We start from the raw sequence: 26,771 nt of genomic DNA, 5'->3' as shown, positions 1-26,771 counted from the left end.
CATGTTCTACAATTTGACACCTTAATCTCCTGTCTGGGACCAATAAAATTCATCACAGAACATCTCAACCAAAAGAGAGGCTGTCACTTCTCCAGGGAACTGACAGGCTGACACATTTACCTCAAAAGGGGTTTTTATCGAGTCGTATCAGTGAGGCAGGATCAGGCACCTGTTAAGATCTCACTATGCTTTGGGCCGATCTAGAGGTCAGATTCCTAACCTTCTCCTGCGACTATCTGGGAGCAGCTATCAGGATCAGCTATCAGGATCAGCTATCAGGGATCAGCTATGAGGGAGCAGCTCCCTTGGACAAAGACCTTCTCAGAGATTAAATCAGACGACATGGGCTCTTACCTTGGGAGCAGGCTGTAGGGAAACAAAAGAAAGAGTTTGGATAAGAATGATGGATTGTCACAACAAGCCAGACATACAACTTGTCGACCTCTGAACTTTGATTCCTGAAGCCATCCTCTTCTCTGTTTATGGTATGCTTTGATGGTTCTCAGTACCTGAAACTCCCTTTTAGATTAAAGTCTAATAGACTGTGAAGAAGCACTGAAGAAACAATCAAGGATTATGATTTACAGTTAATTGGCATTGAACTTTTAGAAAATTTGTATTTTAAATGAACACACATAGGTCAACACTTGCAATGTGAAGGGTGAGGCCATGGTATTAGCACACATAAGCTAGGTTTCCAGCGACAGTAAGAAGCTTTCTACTCCTTAAATACACATATGAGCATGCTTGTTCATATGTGGATGCTTGTGATACACATGCTTGTGATGCTTACCGCAGTTGTCTCGGATGTACGTTATCAGCTGACACTCCTAGGAGATCAGAGAAGACCGTGATGTAGGCAGGGTAACAGGCAGCAGACATCAATCACACCAGCTGACCCCGCACGGGATTGTAAAACACTTTGGAATTGAAGTTTGTACTTACAGACATGTTCCTGAACCCTGGAGGACCTCTGGCGCCCTGAGAACAGAGTAGAGGAGAGGAGGGGGTTGATTATCATCCTTAACGGAGTACTCTACACATCATGGATTTCAAACGGTGGGCCGAAGCACCAAGTGTGTCCCAGCATTAAAAGGTTTTTGAAACCCAGTTCAACATAACCCTTTCCATTTATTTGTTCATCCATCTACTTGGAGTACCTCAAGTGTGCAACTCAATTCCATCCTTCCATCCTCCCTCCTCATTCATCTCTCCCTCCCTCCTTGCCTTCCCGCCATCTCTCCATCCTTCCCTTCCTCCTCTCCCTCTCTCCCTGCCTCCCTCCTTGTCTTCCCGCCATCTGTCTACCTTCCCTCCCTCATCTCCATCCTTCCCTCCCTCCCTCCCTCCCTCACCGTGTGTCCAAGATGTCCTGGTCCTCCTGTCTCGCCCGATTCTCCAGGATATCCCGCGACTCCCTGCAGCATCGCCAAGCATCGTCAAGGCAACGACACCAAAAAAATTGTAAGTCACAGAGACCATCGAAAAATCCAACACAGGAAACGACAGAGATAAGATCGCAAACAGAGACACATTGTATATGTGAGACACCCTGGTCTCACATAAACGCACTTTGTATTGAATCACTAACACATGTACACACACACACACACACACACACACACACAGTACACTCTCTGTTTCGCTCTCATTTACTAACACACACACACACTCTCTATCTCCAACAAACACATGATGTCACATACCCCCCTGCCGAGGTTTCCTTTGGGCCCGGGGTCTCCATGGGGTCCGTCTAGTCCGCTGTCCCCCTGGACAGGAAGTACAAACACACCGTCACACACTAGACCTCTGAACAGGAAGTACAAACACACCGTCACGCACTAGACCTCTGAACAGGAAGTACAAACACACCGTCACGCACTAGACCTCTGAACAGGAAGTACAAACACACCAAACACTAGACCTCTGAACAGGAAGTACAAACACACCGTCACACACTAGACCTCTGAACAGGAAGTTCAAACACACCGTCACACACTAGACCTCTGAACAGGAAGTACAAACACACCGTCACGCACTAGACCTCTGAACAGGAAGTACAAAACACACCACCAAACACTAGACCTCTGGACAGGAAGTACAAACACACCGTCACGCATTAGACCTCTGAACAGGAAGTACAAACACACCACCAAACACTAGACCTCTGAACAGGAAGTACAAACACACCGTCACTCACTAGACCTCTGAACAGGAAGTTCAAACACACCGTCACACACTAGGGCTTCTTTCGAATAGCCAGAAAGGTTGCATTCCTGTGTCTTTCCCTAAACTCCTTTCCTTGATCTCTGTGGAAATTGTCACAAGGTCAAGGGAACGATTTTAAGGAGAATTTAGGACTAAAAGACAACGCGGTGCTGAGAGTGTTTGCTCACACTCCTGTCCCCTCATATTTATTGACATGAATCCCAATAAGTATCACTTTAAATGTTCCTGCGCCAATGCATTGTGGGATGGCATTATCTCCTTTCCTATTGTAATGGATGGTCCGGTGTGGCCTAGGCTAAAGGAGATCCAGAAGGTAGCATTGAGGCATCTTTCATAGCATTCAGAGAACTCAGATACTTCTGGTGCATAGGATTCTTCCTAGTAAAGTAAAATAAAGCTAAACTTCCTAGGTTTCGGTCAACTAGTTGATTAATATGTAAGTTATTGATATGGGTTCATCCCTTCCAACTGAATGAGAAGGGTCTTACCGGAACACCAGGATATCCGGGAAAACCAGGATCTCCCTATCAAAGAAAAGGACAAAATGTTTTGGAATCAATATCTAAATGTGTTTACGTACTGCGTGTGTGTGTGTGTGTGTGTGTGTGTGTGTGTGTGTGTGTGTGTGTGTGTGTGTGTGTGTGTGTGTGTGTGTGTGTGTGTGTGTGTGTGTGTGTGTGTGTGTGTGTTGGGGGGGTTCTTACCTTAGTTCCTGTCAGTCCAGTAATTCCATACCCATCTCTGCCGTCTTGCCCCTGGAAACACACACACACGCGCACACACACACATTTAAAACATAGAATTAACAGCAAATCAGGCCAAGCAAATGCAAACACAATCACAAAATATATACGTACATCTTCCTCCCACACACATAAACACACACACACACACACACACACACACGCACGCACACACACACACACACACACACACACACAGCCGCTCCAGCATCTTACTGGCATTCCTCTGGACCCCAGTGGGCCTGTCACTCCTTTTGGCCCCGAGTTGCCTTGTTGTCCCTGGCAACATGACAACACAGCACGACGTCACCACATTACATCAAATCATCACAACACGATGTCACCTGACCACATACTGTAGTAGCCAATCGCATCTTCTCAAATCCTAATATAATATAATATAATTCTTAGAATTCTTTGAAATGGTGAACCAGGATAGCACATAGCACAGGATGTGATGTCACGCACCTTCTGTCCATTGGCTCCAGGTGGTCCAGTTAAACCGCCTGGTCCATCAGCCCCTGGCCTGCCCTGGAAATGAGCAAAAGACACAGAATCAAACACACATCCTATCAGAATCAAACACACACCCCATCAGAATCCAACACACAACCTATCAGAATCAAACACACACCCCATCAGAATCCAACACACATCCTATCAGAATCAAACACACACCCCATCAGAATCCAACACACATCCTATCAGAATCAAACACACACCCCATCAGAATCCAAAACACATCCTATCAGAATCAAACACACACTAAAAGTATTCTGTAAGGTGTAACTGGACATACAGTGGGGCAAAAAAGTATTTAGTCAGTCATTGTGCAAGTTCTCCCACTTAAAAAGATGAGAGAGGCCTGTAATTTTCTAGATTTCAAAATCTAGAAAATCACATTATCTGATTTTTAAAGAATTTATTTGCAAATTATGGTGGAAAATAAGTATTTGGTCAATAACAAAAGGTCATCTCAATACTTTGTTACATGCCCTTTGTTGGCAATGACAGAGGTCAAACGTTTTCTGTAAGTCTTTACAAGGTTTTCACACACTGCTGCTGGTATTTTGGCCCATTCCTCCATGCAGATCTCCTCTAGAGCAGTGATGTTTTTGGGCCTTCGCTGGACAACACAGACTTTCAATTCCCTCCAAAGATTTTCTATGGGGGTGAGATCTGGAGACTGGCTAGGCCACTCCAGGACCTTGAAATGCTTCTTACGAAGCCACTCCTTCGATGCCCGGGCGGTGTGTTTGGGGTCATTGTCATGCTGAAAGACCCAGCCACGTTTCATCTTCAGTGCCCTTGCTGATGGAAGGAGGTTTTCACTCAAAATCTCACGATACATGGCCCCATTCATTCTTTCCGTCACACGGATCAGACGTCCTGGTCCCTTGGCAGAAAAACAGCCCCAAAGCATGATGTTTCCACCCCCATGCTTCACTGTAGGTATGGTGTTCTTTGGATGCAACTCAGCATTATTTCTCCTCCAAACACGACGAGTTGAGTTTTTACCAAAAAATTATATTTTGGTTTCATCTGACCATATGACATTCTCCCAATCCTTTTCTGGATCATCCAAATGCTCTCTAGCAAATTTCAAACGGGCCCGGACATGCACTGGCTTTAGCAGGGGGACACATCTGGCACTGCAGGATTTGAGTCCCTGGCGGCGTAGTGTGTTAGTGATAGTAGCCTTTGTTACTTTGGTCCCAGCTCTCTGGAGGTCATTCACTAGGTCCCCCCGTGTGGTTCTGGGATTTTTGTTCACCGTTCTAGTGATCCTTTTGACCCCACAGGGTGAGATCTTGCGTGGAGCCCCAGATCGAGGGAGATTATCAGTAGTCTTGTATGTATTCCATTTCCTAATAATTGCTCCCACAGTTGATTTCTTCACACCAAGCTGCTTACCTATTACAGATTCAGACTTCCCAGCCTGGTGCAGGTCTACAATTGTGTTTCTGGTGTCCTTTGACAGCTCTTTGGTCTTGGCCATAGTGGAGTTTTGAGTGTGACTGTTTGAGGTTGTGGACAGGTGTCTTTTATACTGATAAGGAGTTCAAACAGGTGCCATTAATACAGGAAACGAGTGGAGGACAGAGGAGCCTCTTAAAGAAGAAGTTACAGGTCTGTGACAGCCAGAAATCTTGCTGGTTTGTAGGTGACCAAATACTTATTTTCCACCATAATTTGCAAATAAATTCTTAAAAAAAATCAGACAATGTGATTTTCTGGATTTTTTTTTTCATTTTGTCTCTCATAGCTGAGGTTTACCTATGATGAAAATTACAGGCCTCTCTCGTCTTTTTAAGTGGGAGAACTTGCACAATTGGTGGCTGACTAAATACTTTTTTGCCCCACTGTATCTGTTTCCGTTCAGACGGGTTCAAACTGGTTCCGGTGGCTCTGATGGGAGTACTGACCTGAGGTCCAGGAAGGCCCTGGATTCCTCTGGGGCCCGGTTCACCTATGGTCCCTTGGAGTCCCTAAAGAAAGCAGAACCCTAACTGGGTCAGGAACAGGACCCCACATACACAGACATACACACACATAGAGTAGTGTGTGTAGTTTCATACTGGTTCCACTGGGCTCCTTTCTGAAAGCCCCCTGTGGTTTAAATCCTACCCGGGATCCTGAGGGGCCGGGGCTTCCTGCTTCTCCTACAATGCCCGACTTTCCATTCAGACCCTAGAGACACACACACACATACACACACCAAATAAAACACAGTGTATGGCAGCTGACAAAGCAGTTGTCCACAAACTGAGATGAGCAACCAAGTCTTTAATATCCAAGCTGAGGAGAGGGGAGGAGAGGGGAGGGGAGAGAGGGGAGGAGAGAAGAGGGGAGGGGAGGAGAGGAGAGGAGAGGAGAGGAGAGAAGAGGGGAGGAGAGGGGAGGGGAGGAGAGGAAAGGGGAGGGGAGGAGAGGTTAGATGAGGGTATCCTCCTACATTTTCTCCCATGGGTCCTCGTCTTCCTTTAGGTCCCTGTGGAAGGACACATGTGGTTAGGACGGGTCCAGAGACATTATAGAGAACAACATAACATGAGAACATGAGACAAGAATCTTCCTCTCACCTCGTTTCCCTTGATTCCACCCTCCCCGTTCACGCCGTCGTTCCCTGGAATGCCCTGGAAAGTGTGTGTGTGAAGTAGTGTAAGTGCGTGTGTGTGTGTGTGTGTGTGTGTGTGTGTGTGTGTGTGTGTGTGTGTGTGTGTGTGTGTGTGTGTGTGTGTGTGTGTGTGTGTGTTTGAAGAAAGAAAAAAGTTAAGTCCAATGGCTGATCTGAGAGAGACAGAGAGAGAGAGAGAGAGAGAGAGAGAGAGAGAGAGAGAGAGAGAGAGAGAGAGAGAGAGAGAGAGAGAGAGAGAGAGAGAGAAAAGGACATGGACGAGTGAACATTCCTTTACATAAATTGAGAAAATGGTTCCCAACAGGAGGTTCCTTACCGGCATTCCAGCGTTTCCTGGTTCTCCCTTTGGTCCCACCTCCGCATTTTCTGATCCAGCTGCCCCCTGAGGCACAACACACACACACACACACACACACACACGCACACACACACACACACACACACACACACACACACACATACAGACACAAAGACACACAGACACAAAAAGTTCAGATCTGGAGCATCCAGATCTGAACTCACGAGTTCTGGGTTTAGAAGGGCTGTTGGACTGAACCTCAGATCATTACTTCAGAGGTTCTGGACCAGAACCCACCAGCAGTGTGTGTTTGTGTGTGTATATATGGTTAATATTACAGTTCAAAAGCGTCTTTCGAAACACATTTTGAGATTGATGGACGACCACTGTCAGAGATGGGGGTTGATCTCTTATTAAATCTCTTAAATTATGAATAACTATTGTTATTCTTTCTTTCTTTCTAGTACTCTTTGGGACCTAAGTTTTAGGACCTAACTACTTCCACAATGTTTAACCTCGAGACTAAATTCCACTATTAAAATGTGCATATGAGCTTGGAATCGATTGCTTCAACTTTTTTCTACTACTGTAGCTCAGACTTGACTGGATTGTTGCCATGCCAAATAAGGTTATGAGAATTTGGGCAGGTTTTGCACAGATAGCTGATCGTTTAATGAAGGACATACAATGTAGAGATACAGAGACACAGACACAGACACAGAGACAGACTGAGAGAGAGAGAGAGAGAGAGAGAGAGAGAGAGAGAGAGAGAATACCGGGTCTCCTCTAAGTCCTTGTTGTCCTTTGACTCCTCCCTCTCCTGGGATCCCCTTGTTGCCCTGGAGACGATAACATGGGTCAAAGTTCACACAACATCATCATGCCATCACATGCCCTAAACTCTACGTGCTCCTGAATGACATCTGTCTGACCGTCATTGTAAGCCTGATAAATGACTGATTAAGTTGTTGTTATTAATAAGTTGTTGTTATTAATAAAAAGCAAGAGCAGTTTACCGCATTGCCTGGACGTCCTCTGTCTCCTAAAGCTCCCTTCAAGCCTGCTTCGCCCTGAGGATGCACACACAAACGTAAACACATTAAACATGACAGGTGGTGTTTTTTACATGTAAGATGGTGTCGATGAAGCTAGCTGGTTACCTGCTCTCCGTCGACTCCATCCAGTCCAAAATCACCCTCTTCACCCTGAAGGAGTAAAAATGAATCAGACCTCCGTTCACCTCCTCCTCCTCTCACCTCCTTCTCCTCTCACCTCCTCCTCTCAGCTCCTTACCTCCTCCTCTCAGAGTTCTGTCCCATCATTCCTCTTTGACACCCAATCCCTGACTTCACTTCCTGGACTAAAGAACGATTTCCTGAAGGTTCAGACACTCACCTTGTTGCCATGGTGACCCCGATTTCCCTGTTAATCAAACAACAGAGAACAAGATTAAACACACACTTTGCCAACTACCGCTGTCATTCAAATGTCCGCAGAACGATCACAACTCAAGTCTACTGCTTTTATTATGAGTAGAAGTACTGCTATGTGTCTGTCTATGAATTGTAGTTGTGGGGATAGATGTAGCATAGCTGTAGTGGTGAAAATAGCGGGATAAGTGGTGCTGTGGTCCGTCTGTCTGTCCATCTGGGCTGTGTGTTCACCTTCTGTCCTCTGGTCCCCGGACATCCCTGGGTTCCTCGGGCCCCTGATGGCCCGGGATGGCCTCGATCGCCCTGCAGGAGAGAGAGCCAAAGAGAGAGAGAGCGAGTGAGCAAGAGAACGAGGGAGAGAGAGAGAGAGAGTCTTCAAAATGTTCTTAAATCGGCCAAGAACAACCGCAACATAAATATCAACATTACTCTAATGTCCAAGTTGGAAGGTGCAATGTTTTCCTTTCTTTTTCTAATCAAGTCTCCTTCAGTTTGGCAGGGGAAGAAAGTTTGTTTTAACGCAGTTCCAAACCTCCCGCCGAGGCTAATGGGAAAAGTTGTTTTTGAATAGTAGACGTGTTATGCCGTTTTTTCCTTTAAAATTGTCATGGTCTGTCTGTTTCCTTGTCTTGTTTTGGTGTGTTTCCCGTTTTACTTTGGTATCTCTGTCTTGTTTCTCCCCATGTCCTGTCAAGTTTCTGTGTGATTACTGCGTGATTACTGCTCCCTCCCCTAATGTGTTTCAGCTGTTCCTCGTTGCGTGCCCTGTGTTTGGTATTTAAGCCCTTGTCATTCCTTTGTTTCTTGTCGGATCATTATAGTTTGTGGTGAGTTGTGTCCTGTGTGTTCCCGGTGTTACCCGCGTCACCCGTGTTCTCGGTGTTCCTTGCCTTTTGCGTTAATAAATTATCCTTTACCTGAACTGTCTGCTATTGGGTCCTGCCTGCCTGCCTGCCACCCGCCAACTGTGACAAAAATCTGTTGAGCGTAGAGTTGTATTCGACACCAACGGAAAGCAAAAAATAAAGAAAAGCTGATACAGGCTCTGAGAGTATGTATGACTGTGAGCGTATGTAAATGACTGTCATAAAGTACATGTTATATGTGGATGTGTATGCATGCTCATTTTTGTGTATGCTCTTCAGTTTGATTTTTAAATAATTGTATTCAAATAAACTGATCATTATATTAGGAAACATAATACTCACGGCAGTCCCTTCCTCTCCTGGGAATCCTGGATGACCTTTAGGTCCGGGACCACCCTGAAAACACACACACACACACAAACACGGGCTGTTTGACGTCATGTGCTTCAGTCATCCATGTAAGCTTGATTTCATGTACCACACGAGTGAGGCGTTCAAACGTTGATCGTTAAGTCAGTCGATCTACGTGCAGGCCCGGCGCCAAGGACGAGCCAGACCGGGCTGAGCCTGCCCATTTGATGTTATTTGATTTTTTTATGCTAAGATCTACATGATGTCAGATGCTATGTCAAATCTCAAAAAACTATTGTTAAAATAAATAAAAAATGTGTACAAAATAGAGACTATGTGGTTTACATTGATACATGTAAACCTATCACTATTCAGAATGCATCACACACGGGAACGTTCAAGTGTAATGACGGCGTTTTACGTTAGCCCAGTATGCAAGTTAGTAGCCTAGCCTGCCCTGGTGTTTTATGATGAGTTCAGAAAATGGATGTCAGACGTTGGTTAAATAATACTAATACTAATCCGGAAAAGAAACCTGCATTATGACCTGGTCGCGATTCTGCGACTTCCACACTGAGTCAAGCTAGCTTAAACCCTGACCGGGTTGAGCCTGTTGCTGGAGCTGGATTTGAGTTCCCGCCGCTGGCTGTAACAACGCAGCCATCTTTAGCCCTCTCCTCCGAGACCTCGCATTTTACCTGCTCTGACTTCAAGCCGCCAGGAGCCACACCCTCCGCCTCCTCCTGGCCTCCACCATGGGCATCCAGCTCTTCTTTACCTGTCCCGCCGCTTCTGTCACCACACCTGCCAGGAGCAGCCTCCGCCTCCTCCTGGCCTCCATCCCGGAGACCGGCTCAACAGCCGGCACTGCTGCTGCTATTGGGCCAGCTCCACACACTGAAAGACTATCAGCCCCGGACGATCTTGGAATGAACCAACCCAACCAGGTGAAACTGGATACGTTTCCCGCCAGATTGTTTTCTGGGAAGAAGCACACTTTCACAGTGCGTGGTATCACAACAAACCATGGCTTGAGTGTTTGAGTGAAAGCGGATGCCACCTTTTGTTCCCCATGCAGAACATTTAGAGCTAGCCACAGTACTTCATGTGATGGTGCTTTCACTGTTAAAGGTTTTTGCGACTGGAAACATGCTTTGGAGACTGATAAAGGACTGCTCAAACATGCTGCATCAAAAGAACACATATCCTGCGAGACTTTGTGGAGGGAGAGACAGATGCGAGAAGCAAGAGGTCAGGAAATAAGTACGCTGGTGCACACAGATCAGCTTGCTCAGAACCGTTACTACGTGTCTACTATTGTCGATATGATAGCATTATTAGCTGTCAATCAACTTCCCTTTCAGAGAGGACCACAATTCAGTCGAAAGCATGTCAGGGTCAGGCAGTGTGCTGTTCCTGTCGCTGTTTGAGCATACCTTACAGAAAGACGCAAAGATTGCTAAAATAATGGAAACTATTCCCCGCACAGCCACCTACACCTCTCATGACATACAGAACGAAATCATAGAATTGATGAGCACCTTAGTGGTGGAGCATACTGTTGAAGAGGTGGGGGATGCGTTTTATTCTATCAAAGTTGAGGGAACAAGGGATCCTACCGGCGGGGAAAATATCTCAATTGTTCTTCGGTTTATTGATGCAAACAACAATGAGATAAAAGAACGGCTTTTGAAAAATGGCCACTGCAGAGGAGGGGGATGCTAAGACTCTCACACAAACCGTTATCTCCGAACTGACTAAGGCTGGATTGAGCACAGACAAAATACTGAGCCAAGTGTATGACGGGGCCTCCGTGATGTCGGCCAAACATGGTGGAGTACAGAAACTCCTTCAGGAGGAACTGAAGAGAGAAATACTATATGTCCACTGCTTCAATCATCAGCTCCATTTGGTGGTGGGGCAGGCAATGTCCGCAGAGCAGCCTGTCGTAGATTTCTTCAGTGTGTGTAATCTGTTGTATAAGTTCATAAGAAGACCCACAGTCACTGTTCATTATGAACGGGAGACACTAAAACATCTGCTTGACCAACGATGGACGGGTCATTTGGCCACAGTGCAGGTGATAAGCAAAGCACATGAAAACATTTACCAGCTGCTGACAGAACTCGACACACACTTGTTCCCAGTTGATGTGAGAGTGGAAGTGGTGGGACTGCTACGCACAATTTCAAAACCCAGTTTCAGAATTATTGCATTTCTGATGAGCACGATTCTAACCCTGGTTGAACCACCAAATAGACTGATCCAGTCAAAAGATATCTCCACACAGCTGTCCAACTGGTGAACGCTGCCACAAAGTGTATTGAGGGCCTCCGCACCGAAACTGAGTTCAGTGCGTTATGTGATCAGTGTGCAGAGCCAGAGGATACATCTAACCCACAAAGCAAGAGGAGACGCACAGAAACCAAGAAATGTCTACAAGATTTTGTTGTTGAGCAGTCTCTGGGTGCACAAATTAACCAGGACAACACAGCAAAACAACAGAGACTCTGTATTATGGATGTATTGACGCAGTCTGTGGGGAGATGGCACGATGCTTTGGAGAGCGCAACAGCGCACTGATGGAATCACTGGCTTCACTTGACCCAGAGATTGAAACATTTTGGGACACGTGAGGCCCCTCTTGGATTTGACCGGCACAAAACTTGTAGATGCTGAGTTTGTGGTAGCCCGACAGTTCCTTCGCATCCAAATGGAAGCCTCCACGCACGCAGAGGATGATAAATGGACTATGAAAACACTATTCACAACTTTCCACAAGACCCTGGAAGCAATGCCCAGTGTCATGGTGGCATTTAAGTCTGCTTTAACTTTCGGAGCCTCCACTGCCACATTCAAAAACTCCTATTCTGCTTTGAGGAACATTTTCAGCGGTCACAGGCGGAGTATTCTGCATTCACGCAAAGCCCACCTCATTCAGCTCAGTTTTGAAAAGGACTTGACTTAAAAATGCAGGGAGCAGTGGAAAGACAGTTTGCTGGGGAGGTTCAATTCCAAGGGGAAAAGGCGTCTCCAGCTTTACTAGCATCAATCAGTGAGTAAACTATTTTCATAATGATTAAATCTCACGCTGTTCAGTCAGTGTTGCAGATAATGGGGTTGTTGCGTATAGTGTGATTTTGCTGTGGTCAGCTTGGTTGGACAAGTGTAACGTTGAGGCCTAAGCAAAGCTGATGTTGTGATGTTTGGGTTTTTTTTGTGGTGATGCTGTTTGTTACTGGTATACTGGTATTGCATCATGTGCCGAGCACATGATGCAATGTTGCGAATGTTTTGTATGTTTATGTTTATTTGCTCGACTGCGTGGCGAGGCATATTGCTGTTGGCGTCATGCTGTGGTATTTAATGTGCCGCCGTGCACACAATGCAAATGTATTTTGTATTTGGCTGTTTGTGTGTGTTCATGTGTTCTATTTGCGAGCTGCGTGCGTCTTAAGGCAATGCTGTTGGCAATGCTGATGTTTTTTCGCTGCTGTGGACTGTTGCAAATTAGTTTTTTTGCACCAGTCTGTCATAATAGTTATGTGGCCCCTCCCACAAAATCTACGTGCCCCCTGTAGACATTTGCTCTGGCGCCGGGTCGGTCGATCGACGTGTGAGGCCTTCAACGTTGATCGTTAAGCTTGTCAATCGACGTGTGAGGCGTTCAAACGTTGTTCGTTTAGTCAGTCGATCGACGTGCAAGGCGTTCATACGCTGATCGTTAAGTCTGTCTAGTGCTTCCAGATCGCAGGCGGTGACCTTTCACCTTTGCAGCTGAGGATCCTTGCGAGCCTCGGCTTCCTTCATGTCCCGAACATTTACAGATGACACCACAGCACTCTCGCTCGGCCACGGTGTCCTGGACGAGAGAGGGAGAGCGAGAGAGAGAGAGAGAGAGAGAGAGAGAGAGAGAGAGAGAGCGCGGGAGAAAGAGAGTGTTGTGGAGCAAGAAAACGTTTATTTTAGTATAGTTTAGTTTAAGGGTGGAATTACGGTCTGTTTAGTGTAGTTTAGTTTAAGGGTGGAATTACGGTCTGTTCAGTTTATTTGGTTAAGGTGGACTTATGATCTGTTTAGTATAGTTTAGTTCAAGGTGGACTGAGGATCTGTTTAGTATAGTTTGGTTTAAGGTGGACTCACAATCTGTTTAGTGTAGTTAAGTTAAGGTGGACTTATGATCTTTTTAGTTTGGTTTAAGGTGGACTCACGATCGATTTAGGATAGTTAATTTAAGGTGGACTTATGATCTGTTTAGTATAGTTGGTTTAAGGTGGACTTAGATCTATATAGTATAGTATAGTTTAAGGTGGACTTAAGATCTGTTTAGTATAGTTTAGTTTAAGGTGGACTCACGATCTGTATAGTATATTATAGGTTAAGGTGGACTTACGATCTGATTAGTATAGTATAGTTTAAGGTGGACTTACGATCTGGTTAGTATAGTTTAGTTAAAGGAGACAGAGTCTGACGTCTCTGGTACTTCCACAACAAGTAAAGACTCGTAGTGGGGGATATCTCGGCAATGGTTGAGAAGAATTGGGGGAAAGGAACTTTGGCCTTGACTCTCTGAAGTCCATATTGAACCGCGACATGGAGGAGAAGGGGATTGTACTCCCGGAGCAGAGCTTCGGCGGCAGTTCGGCAGCTCCGCCGGATTCCCTGCCAGGCAATCACATGGCAAACTGAAAAATATGACATCTATTTTTGTAGGGAATATCCCTGCTTCTGAAATGCGCGAACGTCTCCGCCCAGCGCTCGTCGCTTGTCCACAAAATCCTAGCTATGCTCTGATTGGAGGGGGGTGGGGAAGTTGGAGGCAATATTAAACTGTGCCCCCTTCCTACGTAGGAGGGGGCGCCGAAACTGACTCGGTCGTTTGGTAACTGTAGGCGGGGTACTTTCAGAAACGCGTATCTCACTCAAAAAATCATGTACAGACTTTTTTCCAAGTTTGTATGCGTTTGGGAGCACCAGAGACCCAAAATAACATCCCAAATCCCAGGAAAAGTATTGTTTTCATAATATGTCAACTTTAAAGTGGACAGTATAGTCCACCTTAGTTTAAGGTGGACTTAAGATCTGGTTAGTATAGTTTAGTTTAAGGTGGACTTACGATCTGGTCAGTATAGTTTAGTTTAAGGTGGACTTACGATCTGGTTAGTATAGTTTAGTTTAAGCTGGACTTACGATCTGGTAAGTATAGTTTAGTTTAAGGTGGACTTACGATCTGGTTAGTATAGTTTAGTTTAAGGTGGACTTACGATCTGGTTAGTATAGTTTAGTTTAAGGTGGACTTACGATCTGGTTAGTATAGTTTAGTTTAAGGTGGACTTACGATCTGGTTAGTATAGTTTAGTTTAAGGTGGACTTAGGATCTGGTTAGTATAGTTTAGTTTAAGGTGGACTTAGGATCTGGTTAGTATAGTTTAGTTTAAGGGGGACTTACGATCTGGTTAGTATAGTTTAGTTTAAGGTGGACTTAGGATCTGGTAGTATAGTTTACTTTAAGGGGGACTTAGGATCTGTATAGTATAGTGTAGTTTTACGGTGGACTGACGATCCGTTTAGTATAGTTTAGTTAAGGTGGACTCACGATCTGTTTAGTTTAGTTTAAGGTGGACTCACAATCTGTTTAGTTTAGTTTTACGGTGGACTTACGATCTGTTTAATATCGTTTAGTTAAGGTGGACTCACGATCTGTTTGAGCATGGTGCTGCCCACACTCTGCATGCCCACGCTGAGCGGGACCTTGTAGCCAAACCCTCGACCGAACTCCACCATTTGGATCTGGCTGGAGTCACGCACACCGTCCAGGGCCACCGCCAGCAGGGCATTCACCCCTGAGAGACAGACAGGGAGAGAGAGGCAGACAGACAGGGAGAGAGAGGCAGACAGACAGGGAGAGAGAGGCAGACATACAGGGAGAGAGAGGCAGACAGACAGGGAGAGACAGACAGGAATGACAGGGAGAGAGAGGCAGACAGACAGGTAGAGACAGACAGGAACGACAGGGAGAGGGATACAGACACAGTTAGAGAGATAGGTAGAAAGAGAGAGAGAGAGAGAGAGAGAGAGAGAGAGAGAGAGAGAGAGAGAGAGAGAGAGAGAGAGAGAGAGAGAGAGAGAGAGAGAGAGAGAGAGAGAGAGAGCGAGCGAGAGAGCGAGAGAGAGAGAGAAATAGAAAGAGAGACAGAGAGAGAGAGACAGCAAGAAAAATTACATTAATGTGCAAAAAAGAGTGTTAGGGAGAATAAAGTCAGGTATAAGTCCCAAGTGCATCCTGGCCTCACCAGACAGACGCAGCAGCTCAGACTGATGCTTCAGCTTCATAACATCTTCATTCAGACCATCTGTGAAGACCACGAGCACCTGGAACGCACACGTACACGCACAAAAAAAAATGAGGAGGACACATTCAATATGCAACCGTAACCCTAACCCTTACTGTTGGCTAAAGTAACACTGCTTAATCAGATGAGTGTGAGAAAAAATCTGTTTGTTGCACAAAGGGGAGAGCTATTACAACACAACCTCAACATCAAATCCAGTACCTTTATAATCACCTTTTATTGATTTATTGTTAACGAATGCCCAACAAGATATTACATTTCATGCTACTATCCATAACCTCAGCAAAGTTCACACCATTACATGTGTTCCCGATGGTTTCTGCTGTGCTGTACCTTGGCGCCGGCATTGGACTGGGTCTTGAACTTCTCCTGGAAGGAGGTGAGCAGGGCCGTGTTGAAGAAGGTGGCCTCCGACATCTGCAGGTTCATGACCTTGTCCAACACCGCCTCGCTGAACGGCTCAAAGTGGAAGTCGTGCAGGACACGCCCGTCTTTGCTGACCAACCTGAAGGCGACGTCGGGTTCAATGGTCATGTTCGGGACGCAGCAGAGGCCCTTCAGCGTGGAAACATAGTGGAGGATCTCCGGCAGGGCCGCCCGGAGCTTGGGAAACCCGCTGACCAGCAGATGGTACCCGGAGCGCTGGGACATGTCAAAACCAATGGCCACATCGATACTGCAGGCTGAGATAGAGAAAGGGAGTGGGAGAGGGAGAGGGAGAGGGGGAGAGAGAGGGAGAGGGAGAGAAAGAGAGAGGAAGAGGGGGAGAGAGGGAGGGAGAGGAAGACTCCTTACAGACTTACCGTAAACAAATGAAGTAAAAAATATACCGTGCAAGAGAAACAGGCAGATGGACAGAAGGACAAACCGATTAACAGATTAAGTCTAACCAGGCGTTTCGCAGATGGTGTCCACAACCTTCTGCTTGATCTTGGCCAGTGAGCCGAAGTTCTGGACCGTGAAGATTTGGTTGGTGTCGGCCGTGATCTTCTTCAGCTCCAGCTTGTTGACGTCACCGACGCCGATGACAAAGATCCGGATGCCCATCCCCCGGAGCGCCTCGGCCTCCTGCACCACGTCGTCCTTGGACACCCCGTCCATCATCACCACCAGGTTCTGGGGGACGTTGCTACTTATGCGGCTCCCGGCAGACGCCTCGAAGTAAGTCTTGATGAAGTCCAGCGCTAGTCCGACCCAGGTTCCTTCCTTCTCCGGCACCATATTCCGGATGTTCTCGGTCAGCTCCGCCACCGTGTGGAACTGGTTTAGGTGGAACTCCTTCCGTGGCCATCTGCTGAACTGGGCCACGCCCACGCGCACCTGATCCTTGCTGATCTTGAAGCTGCCGATCAGGTCGGTCATGAAGGTCGTCATGTTGCTGAAGTCAGTGTCGCTGATGGTCTCAGACGTGTCGACCAGCAGAACCAGGTCCGCTTTCCCCTTCTTACACTCTGGGAACAGATGGAGGACTTAAGGGTCTGGTTCAATGCTCTACTGTACTATATAATACTTTATGCACTAATTTCGACAATACTGTTGAAAGTGCGCCTCTGTAGTACAGTATACAGTACACCGTACTTCACCATATGTTTTACTGTACTGTATGCTCTACTATTACATTATTCTATTCTGTACTTTACAGCACAACCCTCTTGAATATATAACCCTTGATATTTAGTCAGACGGACAGAAAGATAGTTACCAGAAATGGTGGTGTTGCAAAGGCCACTGGAGACGTTACTGTAGAGGGTGATTGTCTTCAGGGCCTCAAAGTTGTCCACGAAGAAGACCCTGGAGGGTTCCCCGGCCATGATCTCCAGCTCCTTCTTGCTGGCACCCTTCACTCCGATGCTGAACACGCTGATGCCCTTCTCACGCAGCGCCTCGGATGGAGCCTTTAGGTCGTGTGGGTCGGTGGCCTCACCGTCTGTGATCACCATCAGGATCTGGGGCACCTTGGAGGCCTGGCGGCCGCCGTACTGCTCATCAAAGAACTGTAGGGTGTAGTTCAAGGCCTTGCCTGTGTAGGTGTTTCCCGTCGGGGACTTGAGTGCCTGGATGGCGTTCAACACCTGTCTCTTGGAGAAATACTCTTTGAGGGTAAATTTGGATTTGGGTTCGTCGGAGTAGAGGATGACGCCAAAACGCGTCATCTTCTCGCCGACGGTGGTCATGTTCACGACGGACTGCATGAAATTCAGCATGTTCAAGAAATTGTCGACGGTGATGCTGGAGGAGCCATCGACCAAGAAGATGACGTCTGCCATCTGAGTCTTCTGGCACTCTAAAGCAAGAGACAGAAGACATTCAGGATAAGGCAAGGAAATATGTGGACTTTGTGTGGTATTGCATGGTCTTGAAAATATTGACTAACTGCAATACCCACCTCATTCTTCAAAATTGATTCATGGTTTGAGTATTGATGTTATAGGGCCATGACAATGAAAAAGTGCATTAACATTTCAAACTCAACTACATTTTATTCAGTAATTTAATAGTACAAATGACTGTAAATATAAATGTATACAAACGTTTTCCCTGAGATGGATTTGCTTATTTACTGGAGTATAATATGCAAGTGCAATTCCTACCACTATATACAGCAACAACCCTACCGTTGTCTTACCTCTTTCACAGAGACGCAGACCAAGCTCCCTCTCCAAGTTCTTCAGGGCATCAAAGTTCCTCAAAGTGAACACGAGGTTGTCAGAGCCACTGATCTCCAGAAGCTGTGTGGTGTTGGCGTTGATCACACCGATGGAGAAGATGGTCACACCCTTTTGCCTCAATAGCTCAGCCGGCCCCTTCACCTGATCCGTGGACTTGCCATCAGTGATCACAATCAGGTTCTGTCTTATCTCCGGACGACCCCCTTTGGCCCGGTCAAAGTACAGGGAGACTTCGGTCAGGGCCTGGCCCGTGTGCGTGCCTCTTTTCAGCCTCTGCATGTTGTCAATAGCTTTCAACATGTCTCCTTCGTCGTAGAAGTTATTGAGCTGGAACACCATCGTCTGGATGATGCTGAACTGCATGACCCCCACATGCACCATTTCCTTTCCAACCTGAGACTTGCCAATCATGGCTTTCATGAAGTCCTTCATCTTCTGGTAGTCGTCTGAGCTGATGCTTGCAGAGCTGTCGATCAAGAAGAGGAGATCCCCTGGAATGTTCTTGCAGGCTGTGGACAAGAAACACATTCAATGTAAGCCCTTCTTCTTTTAATATTACCAATGTGAGAAATAGGAACAAGAAAAAAACAAAATTAGTACGCTTACACATTGAACCTGTACATATTCAACCAATGGTTAAGTTGCAGTTCAACGGAATAACATGGAAAGAAATGTGCTTACCTTCTTGTGAACAGATTCCAGTGATAATGTCGTCCTTGATTATTTTAAGGGCATCAAAATTATTCACCAAGAAGGTATTCTGTGGGCTTCCAGCGATCTCCTGCAGCTCTCTCTCAACTGCTTCCTTCACTCCGATTGCATAGATGTTGACGCCCTGGTTTCTCAGCTTCTCTGCGGGAAGTTGGACCTTGTCTGTCGACATCCCGTCTGTGATGACGATGAGGTACACAGGGACTTCGTGCCCTCGAGTTTTCATGGCTCTCTCAAACAGGGGCGCCATGAAGGACAGGCCACGTCCGGTCTCGGTACCGCCGCCAGCATGATGGATTTCCTCCACCGCCTTCTCCATGGTTTTGCTGTCAGTGTACGTATTCAGGTCGAACTCTAAGGTGGGTGAGTCTGCATATTTGACACACCCAATGCGGATATGGTCCGGGCCAATGTGGTAGGTGTTCAGGAAGGCAATGACAAATTTCTTCATTTCTTTGAACTCGTCAGGCTGAATACTTCCTGATTGGTCGATCAAAAAGAATATGTCGGCCTCATCTGTTTGCATACATCCTGGAGAAATAAAACAAATAATGTTTTAGAATAGATCTGTATCTCTGGTGTAGTGAGTTCTCATCTGAAGGGTCCTGGGCTCCATACCCAACATCTCAGTTAGCGATATTTGAGAACTAAAACGACAAAAACAACTCTTAAATTGCAATTGCATCGGGCCCAAACCTTCTTTGATGTCAGTTCTTCTCTCGTCGACTACAATGGACTCACGGAAGATGTTATGGCACATGATCTTCTCCAGGCTCTTCTCCAAGGTCTTCAGCCTGACGAAACTGTCAACATTGAATACATGGTTGGTCCAAGGGTGCGATGCTATCTGCCTCAGCTGGGTCTTGTTCGCATCTTTGATTCCGATGGCGTAGACGGTGACCCCATCACGACGCAGGTCTGCTGCCTCCTTTTCCACCTCATCCTGAGATTCTCCATCAGTGATCACCACTGCAACCTGCTGGACGCCTTGGCTTTTCCGTCCTCCTCGCTGTTTGACAAAGACGTTCTCGCGAGCAAACTTCAGCGCAAGGCCTGTTTTGGTGCCTCCTCCATGGTAGTGCAAAATCTTGATGAACTGGAGGATCTCATTCTTGTTATCGAAGGTATCGAGGTAGACCTGGCCTGCAGGTTTGTCGCTGTACATGACTATGCCAACCCGTATTCTGTTTGGCTGGACGTCAAGGCTTCCCACCATATTGTGCAGGAAAGAGAGCACCCACTGAAAGTTAGCAGCTTCGATACTTCCCGATTCGTCCACAATGAACACAACATCAGCTACTCTGGAAGCTACACAATCTGCAAAATAAATGAGGGGGTTAGTACTATGTTTTATAATTTGGAATAATTAACGATTCCCAATACAGATCGAAGTAACTCAATATATAACAGAACATTGATTACACTGACCAAAATCCCAAGTCAGTCATTGATGATCCTCACCCTCAACTACGTCCAAATGCTTTTCCTCAGTCTCCATCGCTTTCTTCAGCATGGGCAAGATGTTGGTAGACTGGTAAACATAAGGGGCACTGGCCACCATCTTCATCTGCTCCGTCATGCCCGAGCCGAAGCCAATGCCAATCACCGTCACCCCCTCGGACTTCAGCCGGCCGGCCGGTTCGTAGATGCTGTCACTGGAGTTGGCCCCGGACATGACCACAAGGAACTGCCGGAAGCCCAAGTGCTCACGGCTCCTGGCAATGGGGCTGAAGAAGTTAGTGGTGGCATAATTCAGTGCGCCGCCCAGGTTGTGCGGGGCATTTGGCCCGCCTTGGATCACGCTGAGACCCTTGATAATGGCCACCATCTCCTTTTTGTTCTTGTGCTGGTTAGGGAGAAATTCCACCTCGGTGTCCTTGCCATACCGGGCCAGGCCTATGCGGTGGGCCGTATCTCCCACGTTGAAATGGTTGACAAGGCGCACCATCATGTTTTGGGTTTGCTGGAGGTCTGCAGCATTCAGGCCGCTGTCCACCAGGAAGTAGATGTCGGAATATCTTTTCAACAAAGCTGGGGAAGGAACAAATCGAGTAAAACAGAATGGCGGCATCAAAGAAGGAGTAGTATTGAAGATAGAATCATTACATATATATATTTAGTATATGCTATGCGTGAACCTCCTAAGATGGCGCAATTTGATTGGTTCGCTATCTCAGGATATTGGGCAATATCCCATGATTGAGATTTCAAACTCGGGATATTGTTTACATCGCAAAAGTCTGTCTCGTCACACTGATAAAAACAAATAAATTCTGGCAAAAAGTGTTATCTTTTTTATTTTTGGAGTGTTCAGGGATGTTCAGGATATACTAAAACAATTATTCACCTCAGGCTCTGTCAATAGTGGGGAACAGCACAACTATTTACTTTGCCTTCGGTGTATAATTGTTAAATATCATTCGTTTTTAACGTTTGCTTATCGATTTTGTTTCAAATAAATGTGTGTGTGGACCTGAATGCCTGCATGTGTGTGTGTTTGTGTTTGTGTTCATGGGAGCATGTGGTGGAGATGCCACCATACCGGTGCGTTGGTCCTCAACGGTCACACAGAGGGTCTGCAGCAGCCTGTCGAGGACCTGCTGCAGGGACTGGTAGTTGTTGATGCTGAACAGGAAGCGCTCGTGGGGTCGGTTAGCAATCTCATGCAGCTTCGTTGAATTGGAACTGCCGATGTCGATGGCGAACACGATCACCCCCTCCTGCCGCAGCTGCCGGGCAGGCTCCAGCACGTCGTCGTACGAGTCCCCGTCTGTGATCACCAAGGCGATCTGCGGCACGCCCTTCGCGGCGCGACTGCCACCCGCTGGGGTGAAGAAGGTCTGCTGGAGGAAGGTGATGGCCTGGCCCGTGAAGGTGCCTCCCTGCCGGTGCTGGATCTTGCTCACCTGCTGCAGCAGCGAGGCCTTGTCCATGTGGTCCTTCAGCAGGAACTCCTTGTAGGGCTGGTCGCTGTACTGCGCCACGCCCACACGCACCTTGTTCGCGCCCACAACAAGGTTCTGGATGAACTTCTGGAGGAAGAGGAGCATCTCCTGGAAGCTGTGCGGGGTGATGCTGGAGGAGCCGTCCAACAGGAACACGATGTCCGCCAGTGATGTCTCATTGCATTTTTTGGGAAAGAGAAGGGCTGGGACGGGAGGGGAAAGGGTTGTGAGTTTGTGTGTGTTTCTTGATGAGGCTGGAAAGTCAAGTTGAAAATGGTTCAATGCTAATGGTAATAATGCTAACATTGAACACGATTGTTTGTTGCAAGTTTTTCCCAAGTCAATAGGATAAATTGAAATCATGGAGCTGATTGGGATGGTGCACATATTACATGATTTGGGTTTTGCAAAAAGTGAACTTAACTCAATTCGCCACAAGGTCAATTTTTGATGTTGCATATGTTTGTGTTCATGGGAGCATGTGGTGGAGATGCCACCATACCGGTGCGTTGGTCCTCAACGGTCACACAGAGGGTCTGCAGCAGCCTGTCGAGGACCTGCTGCAGGGCCTGGTAGTTGTTGATGCTGAACAAGAAGCGCTCGTGGGGTCGGTTGACGATCGCTTGCAGGTTCGTTAAATTGGAACCGCCGATGTCGATGCCGAACACGATCACCCCCTTCTGCTGCAGCTGCCGCGCGGGCTCGATCATGTTGTCGGACGAGTCCCCGTCCGTGATCACCACGGCGATCTGGGGTACGCGCACTGCAGCGCGACTGCCCCCCTCTGGGGTGAAGAAGGTCTGCTGGAGGAAGGTGATGGCCCGGCCCGTGAAGGTGCCTCCATGCCGGTGCTGGATCTTGCTCACCTGATCCAGCAGCGAGGCCTTGTCCATGTGGTCCTTCAGCAGGAACTCCTTGTAGGGCTGGTCGCTGTACTGCGCCACGCCCACACGCACCTTGTTCGCGCCCACATCGAGGTTCTGGATGAACTTCTGGAGGAAGAGGAGCATCTCCTGGAAGCTGTCCGGGGTGATGCTGGAGGAGCCGTCCAACAGGAACACGATGTCCGCCAGTGATGTCTCAGTGCATTTTTTGGAGGAGAGAGTGTCTGGGTCGGGGTAGAGGAAAGGGTTATGTGTTTGTGTGTTTCTGGATTACGAAGCTGCAAACACAATTTGAAAATGGTTCAATGAGGACATTGAACAGGATTGTTTATTGCAAGTTTTTCCCAAGTGAATAGGATAATTAGAAATCATGGAGCTGATTGGGTCTGTGCACATTATATGATTTGGGTTTTGCAAAAAGTGAAATTAACTCAATTCGCCACAAGGTCAAATTTAGATGTTTCTGTCTAGGGAATTTATCAGTTTAAAGAGAAGACAGGAACAAGAGAAGACGGTACCTGAAGCTAACAACACCCACCTGTTAACTGAGCTGCGCTGCCGTGGAGACACACGGTGGCCATGAGAGCAACAAAGAGGAGGCTCCTGATCTCTGCCATGTTATCACGTCCCTCTCAAGACCTTGCTCTTCCTGAGAGAGAAAGAGAGAGATAGAGAGAAACAGAGAGAAACAGAGAGAAACAGAGAGAAACAGAGAGAGAGAGACAGACAGACAGACAGACAGACAGACAGACAGACAGACAGACAGACAGACAGACAGACAGACAGACAGACAGACAGACAGACAGACAGACAGACAGACAGACAGACAGACAGACAGACAGAGAGCGAGAGAGAGAGAGTGTGTAACCTGGATAGTAGGGGCCGGAAGGAAACTACAGTTCTGAAGGCACTAATATGCAGAAATCCCCCATACTCTACTAGAGCTCATGCTACTAAATATGGAAGTAAATAATGGGTTTATAATGAATAACTTAACCGCTTCTGTGAATAACCCGAGGAGCCCTTAGGAGTCTGCAAGACCCACTAAATCATCTCCCTTGGTCTGCTACATGTTATGACCTCTGGAGACAGATCGACCCCCCAAGACTCCCAAGTGGATGGTGTTTTGGGGGAGTGTGTGTGTATGTGTGTCTGTGTGTGCATCCACAAGGGTAATCTCCTGGGATTGGTCACAAGCGTCTGTTAGCTTTGTCCTCTACACGTGGCCAGTCTTTGCCTGACTTGACCAAAGGTCGTAGAGTCCAACGGATGCATCAGTTGGGCACATGAGCATTCCTCTCCCAGGAGGTCAATAGTGAGGAACACCGACTGCTATATAATGGCAGGAAGCTGAATCCCAGCCAGCAAGGGTACACCAGTGTAGATAAAGAGGGTCTGGCCATCGACTGGGCGCTGGAACGCCTCTGATACTGCCTCCTGGGTCATGTGTTTGTACTCCTCACTGACAGTGCTTCTTGCTGTACTGACAGTGCACCCCTATCTGGATGTCCAAAAGCATGGACAGATGTGAGAGTATACAGATGGTCCTTGGTCTTACAAGAGTTTTTAGATTTTTGCGAACCCGGGCCAAACATGGGAATACCGACGCCTTGTCATGCTGTAGGAGGAACTAACCCTTTCTCGCAAACTCTCCTTTTCCCTCAGCTCTGCCTGCCAGTACAGGAAACTGTGCCTGAATGTTATCATCTGCTTCATCCATCAGAATAACTCATTCATGTAACTGGAGACCAAATAACACCATACTCCAACAATGGCCACTCCTGAGACCCAAATTGGAATACACTGGAAGACGGGGTCAAGGTTACTCAGAAATATCAAAAATGATCTTCAGAGGTTTGGAGAGAAGAAGGAGGTTGGTTGTTAAGTCTATTCATACAGGCCAATGAAAACATGAAAAGCTCTTTTTTTCCAGGCCTCACAGGACCAGATTTGGCCTGTACAGTTTAACACCACCCAACACCACATGACTCAGCTTTATCTGGGAAATTACACGAAGGGTCAAGAAAAGGATGAATAATCCATCAGGGGAATTGACGATCCTAGACTGTCTCAGATCGTCTCATATTCCAATGGTCCTTTTGTTTAAAGTTTCCTAACCTGTCATTTACACCGGAGAACTTCACTTGCAGGCGAGAATCCCCTTAAATCAGAGGAAGGGAGGATTCAGAGACAGAACAGACTGTTTAGACTGTGTTTGGTATTTTGAATTCATAAGCCTATTGTGATAATTATCAATAGTGTATAATTCCCCATAATTGTCAGTACAGTCAATTTGTTACATATAGCTCCTTTAAGCTGAAATAACAATGACATATAGCTAAAAATGTTGCTTAATAAATTACACTATTGCAATATTACAATACACACCATATATATATTTACTTCTAGTCCATTTTGCTAATTACAGCACTCAAGCAATACCTTTGACAGATGTACACACGCATCTATAGGCTGTTCAATATTAACCTCATGTTCAATATTTGTTTCCTTTCTGCCATCAATTTTCTTAATAAAAATTGAATCATGCATTTACATTGCATAATGATAATATATCAAAAAATAACATCGGTTTGATTCCGTCCATTCATTCTGTGAACCAATAACGCACCCATCGTATCCACTTACTGAGCGTGTGCGTGTCCTCGTGGCGCGCAGAGCAATGATTCCCGTGTCAGTGTCCACAGTAGATGAAGGTCCACGCAGCACTCCAACCCTCAACACGGCCCGGTCTAGAATGGATAGCGCCGTGCACCGTAACAGTCAATGTACTGCACACCTAAGCCCTTCCTAAGTGGGCACAGAAAGTAATCTGCTGCTAGCAGAAGGAGGCATGCCGAGTCAATTACGCTTCCAGAGAGGCGGGGGGACGGGGGCGGGAGAATTCTAAAGAAATTCGTCATCTCATTTCTCTAACCCTAACCCTTTTATTTTTATTTATTTTTTTTTATGTGGGGCTGCTGAGAAAATATAATATTGTGGTGACCACGGGTGTGGGCGCCATGTTCCGGAGCCGCGGGGATTCTGGGAATTGGGGTTGTCAGTTGACAAAAGGGGTTTTGTTAATTTATTCTGTTGTTAGGTTAAGTGGGGTTAACGGGTTTGGGGTCTTTATTAATTGTGTGTTGTTCCATTGTTGTGTGATGTGTAGTGTGATCGGGACCATTAGTGAGAGTGTTGTGTGTGTTGGTCAGGTGTCCCGTGTTTCTGTTATGGTCGTTGTTGATAAAGGCAGTCCGTAGTCGTGCGGTGTATGGGGCACGGAACTGCATCATTGGTTCAACCTGGGCTCCCGTCTGGTGCTTACCGTGCTGCTCGCCACAATATATTATATTTAGTGCTGTCAGTCTAACGCATTATTAACGGTGTTAAGTCAAACCAATTTTTACGGCGTTCATTTTTTATCGCGCGATTAATGAAAAACTCCTTGAAAGTGTGTTTGTTGCGACGTTGACAGATTGTTGAGTGGTGGCCTTATTCACACTACATGCGTCCGTCGGCAGATGGCCGAGGGCGTGTCGGACGTAGTCTTTGTATACGCATACTGCAGCCAATCAAAGAGGACCCAAACAGGTGACTAAAAACAATCCTATTATTCCACATTTCTTTAAAAATATATAACGGCCGGATTTTTGCTGCTTCCTTCTGCTTGTTATTGCAAAATCGATCCAGGAAACGCGTGGAGTGTATTTGCATAACTGCGATCTTATTGGCCGACGGATCTGGCGCTGCCTGAAAAGTTGAACATTTCTCAACTTTTTGACGCAGGCCAAAGAGCCAAATGGACGGACGGACCCACAATGCATTTCGCAAGCGCCCCATTCAAAGTCAATGAGATCCGTCGACGGACGGAGGTAGTGTGAACAAGCCCTGAGAGGTTGCGGGCACACAGCTCAGGCTGCCGGACGGCACCAATAGTATCCGTCTGCGTCCTGCAAGACGGAGGCGTGGTTTGTAGTAGGCGTAACTTGCAGTAGGAGGCGTGTCTGGTACTTTTCTAAATCGCGGAAGTGATCTGTATATAGCAGTGGTGGGCGGGTACATAAATGACTGCAACTCTGACCTCAAATATTAGGCCTTATATAAAAATAATGCACACGACCCGCTCATCTAAAAATATGATCTTGATTAG

General features: G+C 46.7%; 1 protein-coding gene across 1 annotated transcript in view; it reads right to left on the bottom strand.

The window, feature by feature from the left end:
• The window catches only part of LOC307088075 (collagen alpha-6(VI) chain-like), a 36,881-nt gene extending 11,458 nt beyond the window's left edge, over positions 1 to 25,423 (bottom strand). Inside the window, exons 1-34 of the mRNA XM_079753854.1 lie at positions 25,268 to 25,423; positions 23,160 to 23,270; positions 22,240 to 22,845; positions 21,335 to 21,940; positions 20,254 to 20,823; positions 19,489 to 20,109; positions 18,763 to 19,323; positions 18,039 to 18,590; positions 17,115 to 17,696; positions 16,303 to 16,863; positions 15,746 to 16,095; positions 15,353 to 15,431; positions 14,757 to 14,902; positions 12,829 to 12,921; positions 9,051 to 9,104; positions 8,074 to 8,145; positions 7,805 to 7,831; positions 7,570 to 7,614; positions 7,426 to 7,479; positions 7,186 to 7,248; positions 6,428 to 6,493; positions 6,056 to 6,109; positions 5,929 to 5,964; positions 5,601 to 5,663; positions 5,399 to 5,461; positions 3,441 to 3,503; positions 3,189 to 3,251; positions 2,934 to 2,984; positions 2,718 to 2,753; positions 1,707 to 1,769; positions 1,356 to 1,418; positions 946 to 981; positions 794 to 830; positions 355 to 366 (exon numbers count right to left, since the gene is read on the bottom strand). Coding sequence (XP_079609980.1) covers positions 355 to 366; positions 794 to 830; positions 946 to 981; positions 1,356 to 1,418; positions 1,707 to 1,769; positions 2,718 to 2,753; positions 2,934 to 2,984; positions 3,189 to 3,251; positions 3,441 to 3,503; positions 5,399 to 5,461; positions 5,601 to 5,663; positions 5,929 to 5,964; positions 6,056 to 6,109; positions 6,428 to 6,493; positions 7,186 to 7,248; positions 7,426 to 7,479; positions 7,570 to 7,614; positions 7,805 to 7,831; positions 8,074 to 8,145; positions 9,051 to 9,104; positions 12,829 to 12,921; positions 14,757 to 14,902; positions 15,353 to 15,431; positions 15,746 to 16,095; positions 16,303 to 16,863; positions 17,115 to 17,696; positions 18,039 to 18,590; positions 18,763 to 19,323; positions 19,489 to 20,109; positions 20,254 to 20,823; positions 21,335 to 21,940; positions 22,240 to 22,845; positions 23,160 to 23,238 — 6,427 coding nt within the window. The 5' untranslated portion in view covers positions 23,239 to 23,270; positions 25,268 to 25,423. The remainder of the gene's footprint in view (positions 1 to 354; positions 367 to 793; positions 831 to 945; positions 982 to 1,355; positions 1,419 to 1,706; positions 1,770 to 2,717; positions 2,754 to 2,933; positions 2,985 to 3,188; positions 3,252 to 3,440; positions 3,504 to 5,398; positions 5,462 to 5,600; positions 5,664 to 5,928; positions 5,965 to 6,055; positions 6,110 to 6,427; positions 6,494 to 7,185; positions 7,249 to 7,425; positions 7,480 to 7,569; positions 7,615 to 7,804; positions 7,832 to 8,073; positions 8,146 to 9,050; positions 9,105 to 12,828; positions 12,922 to 14,756; positions 14,903 to 15,352; positions 15,432 to 15,745; positions 16,096 to 16,302; positions 16,864 to 17,114; positions 17,697 to 18,038; positions 18,591 to 18,762; positions 19,324 to 19,488; positions 20,110 to 20,253; positions 20,824 to 21,334; positions 21,941 to 22,239; positions 22,846 to 23,159; positions 23,271 to 25,267) is intronic.
• Between the last annotated feature and the right edge of the window lie 1,348 nt (positions 25,424 to 26,771).

Source organism: Pollachius pollachius (genome assembly GCF_949987615.1).
Source record: "Pollachius pollachius genome assembly, chromosome: 1".
Lineage (NCBI taxonomy): Eukaryota > Metazoa > Chordata > Actinopteri > Gadiformes > Gadidae > Pollachius > Pollachius pollachius.
This window is presented reverse-complemented; position numbering and strand designations above follow the sequence as displayed.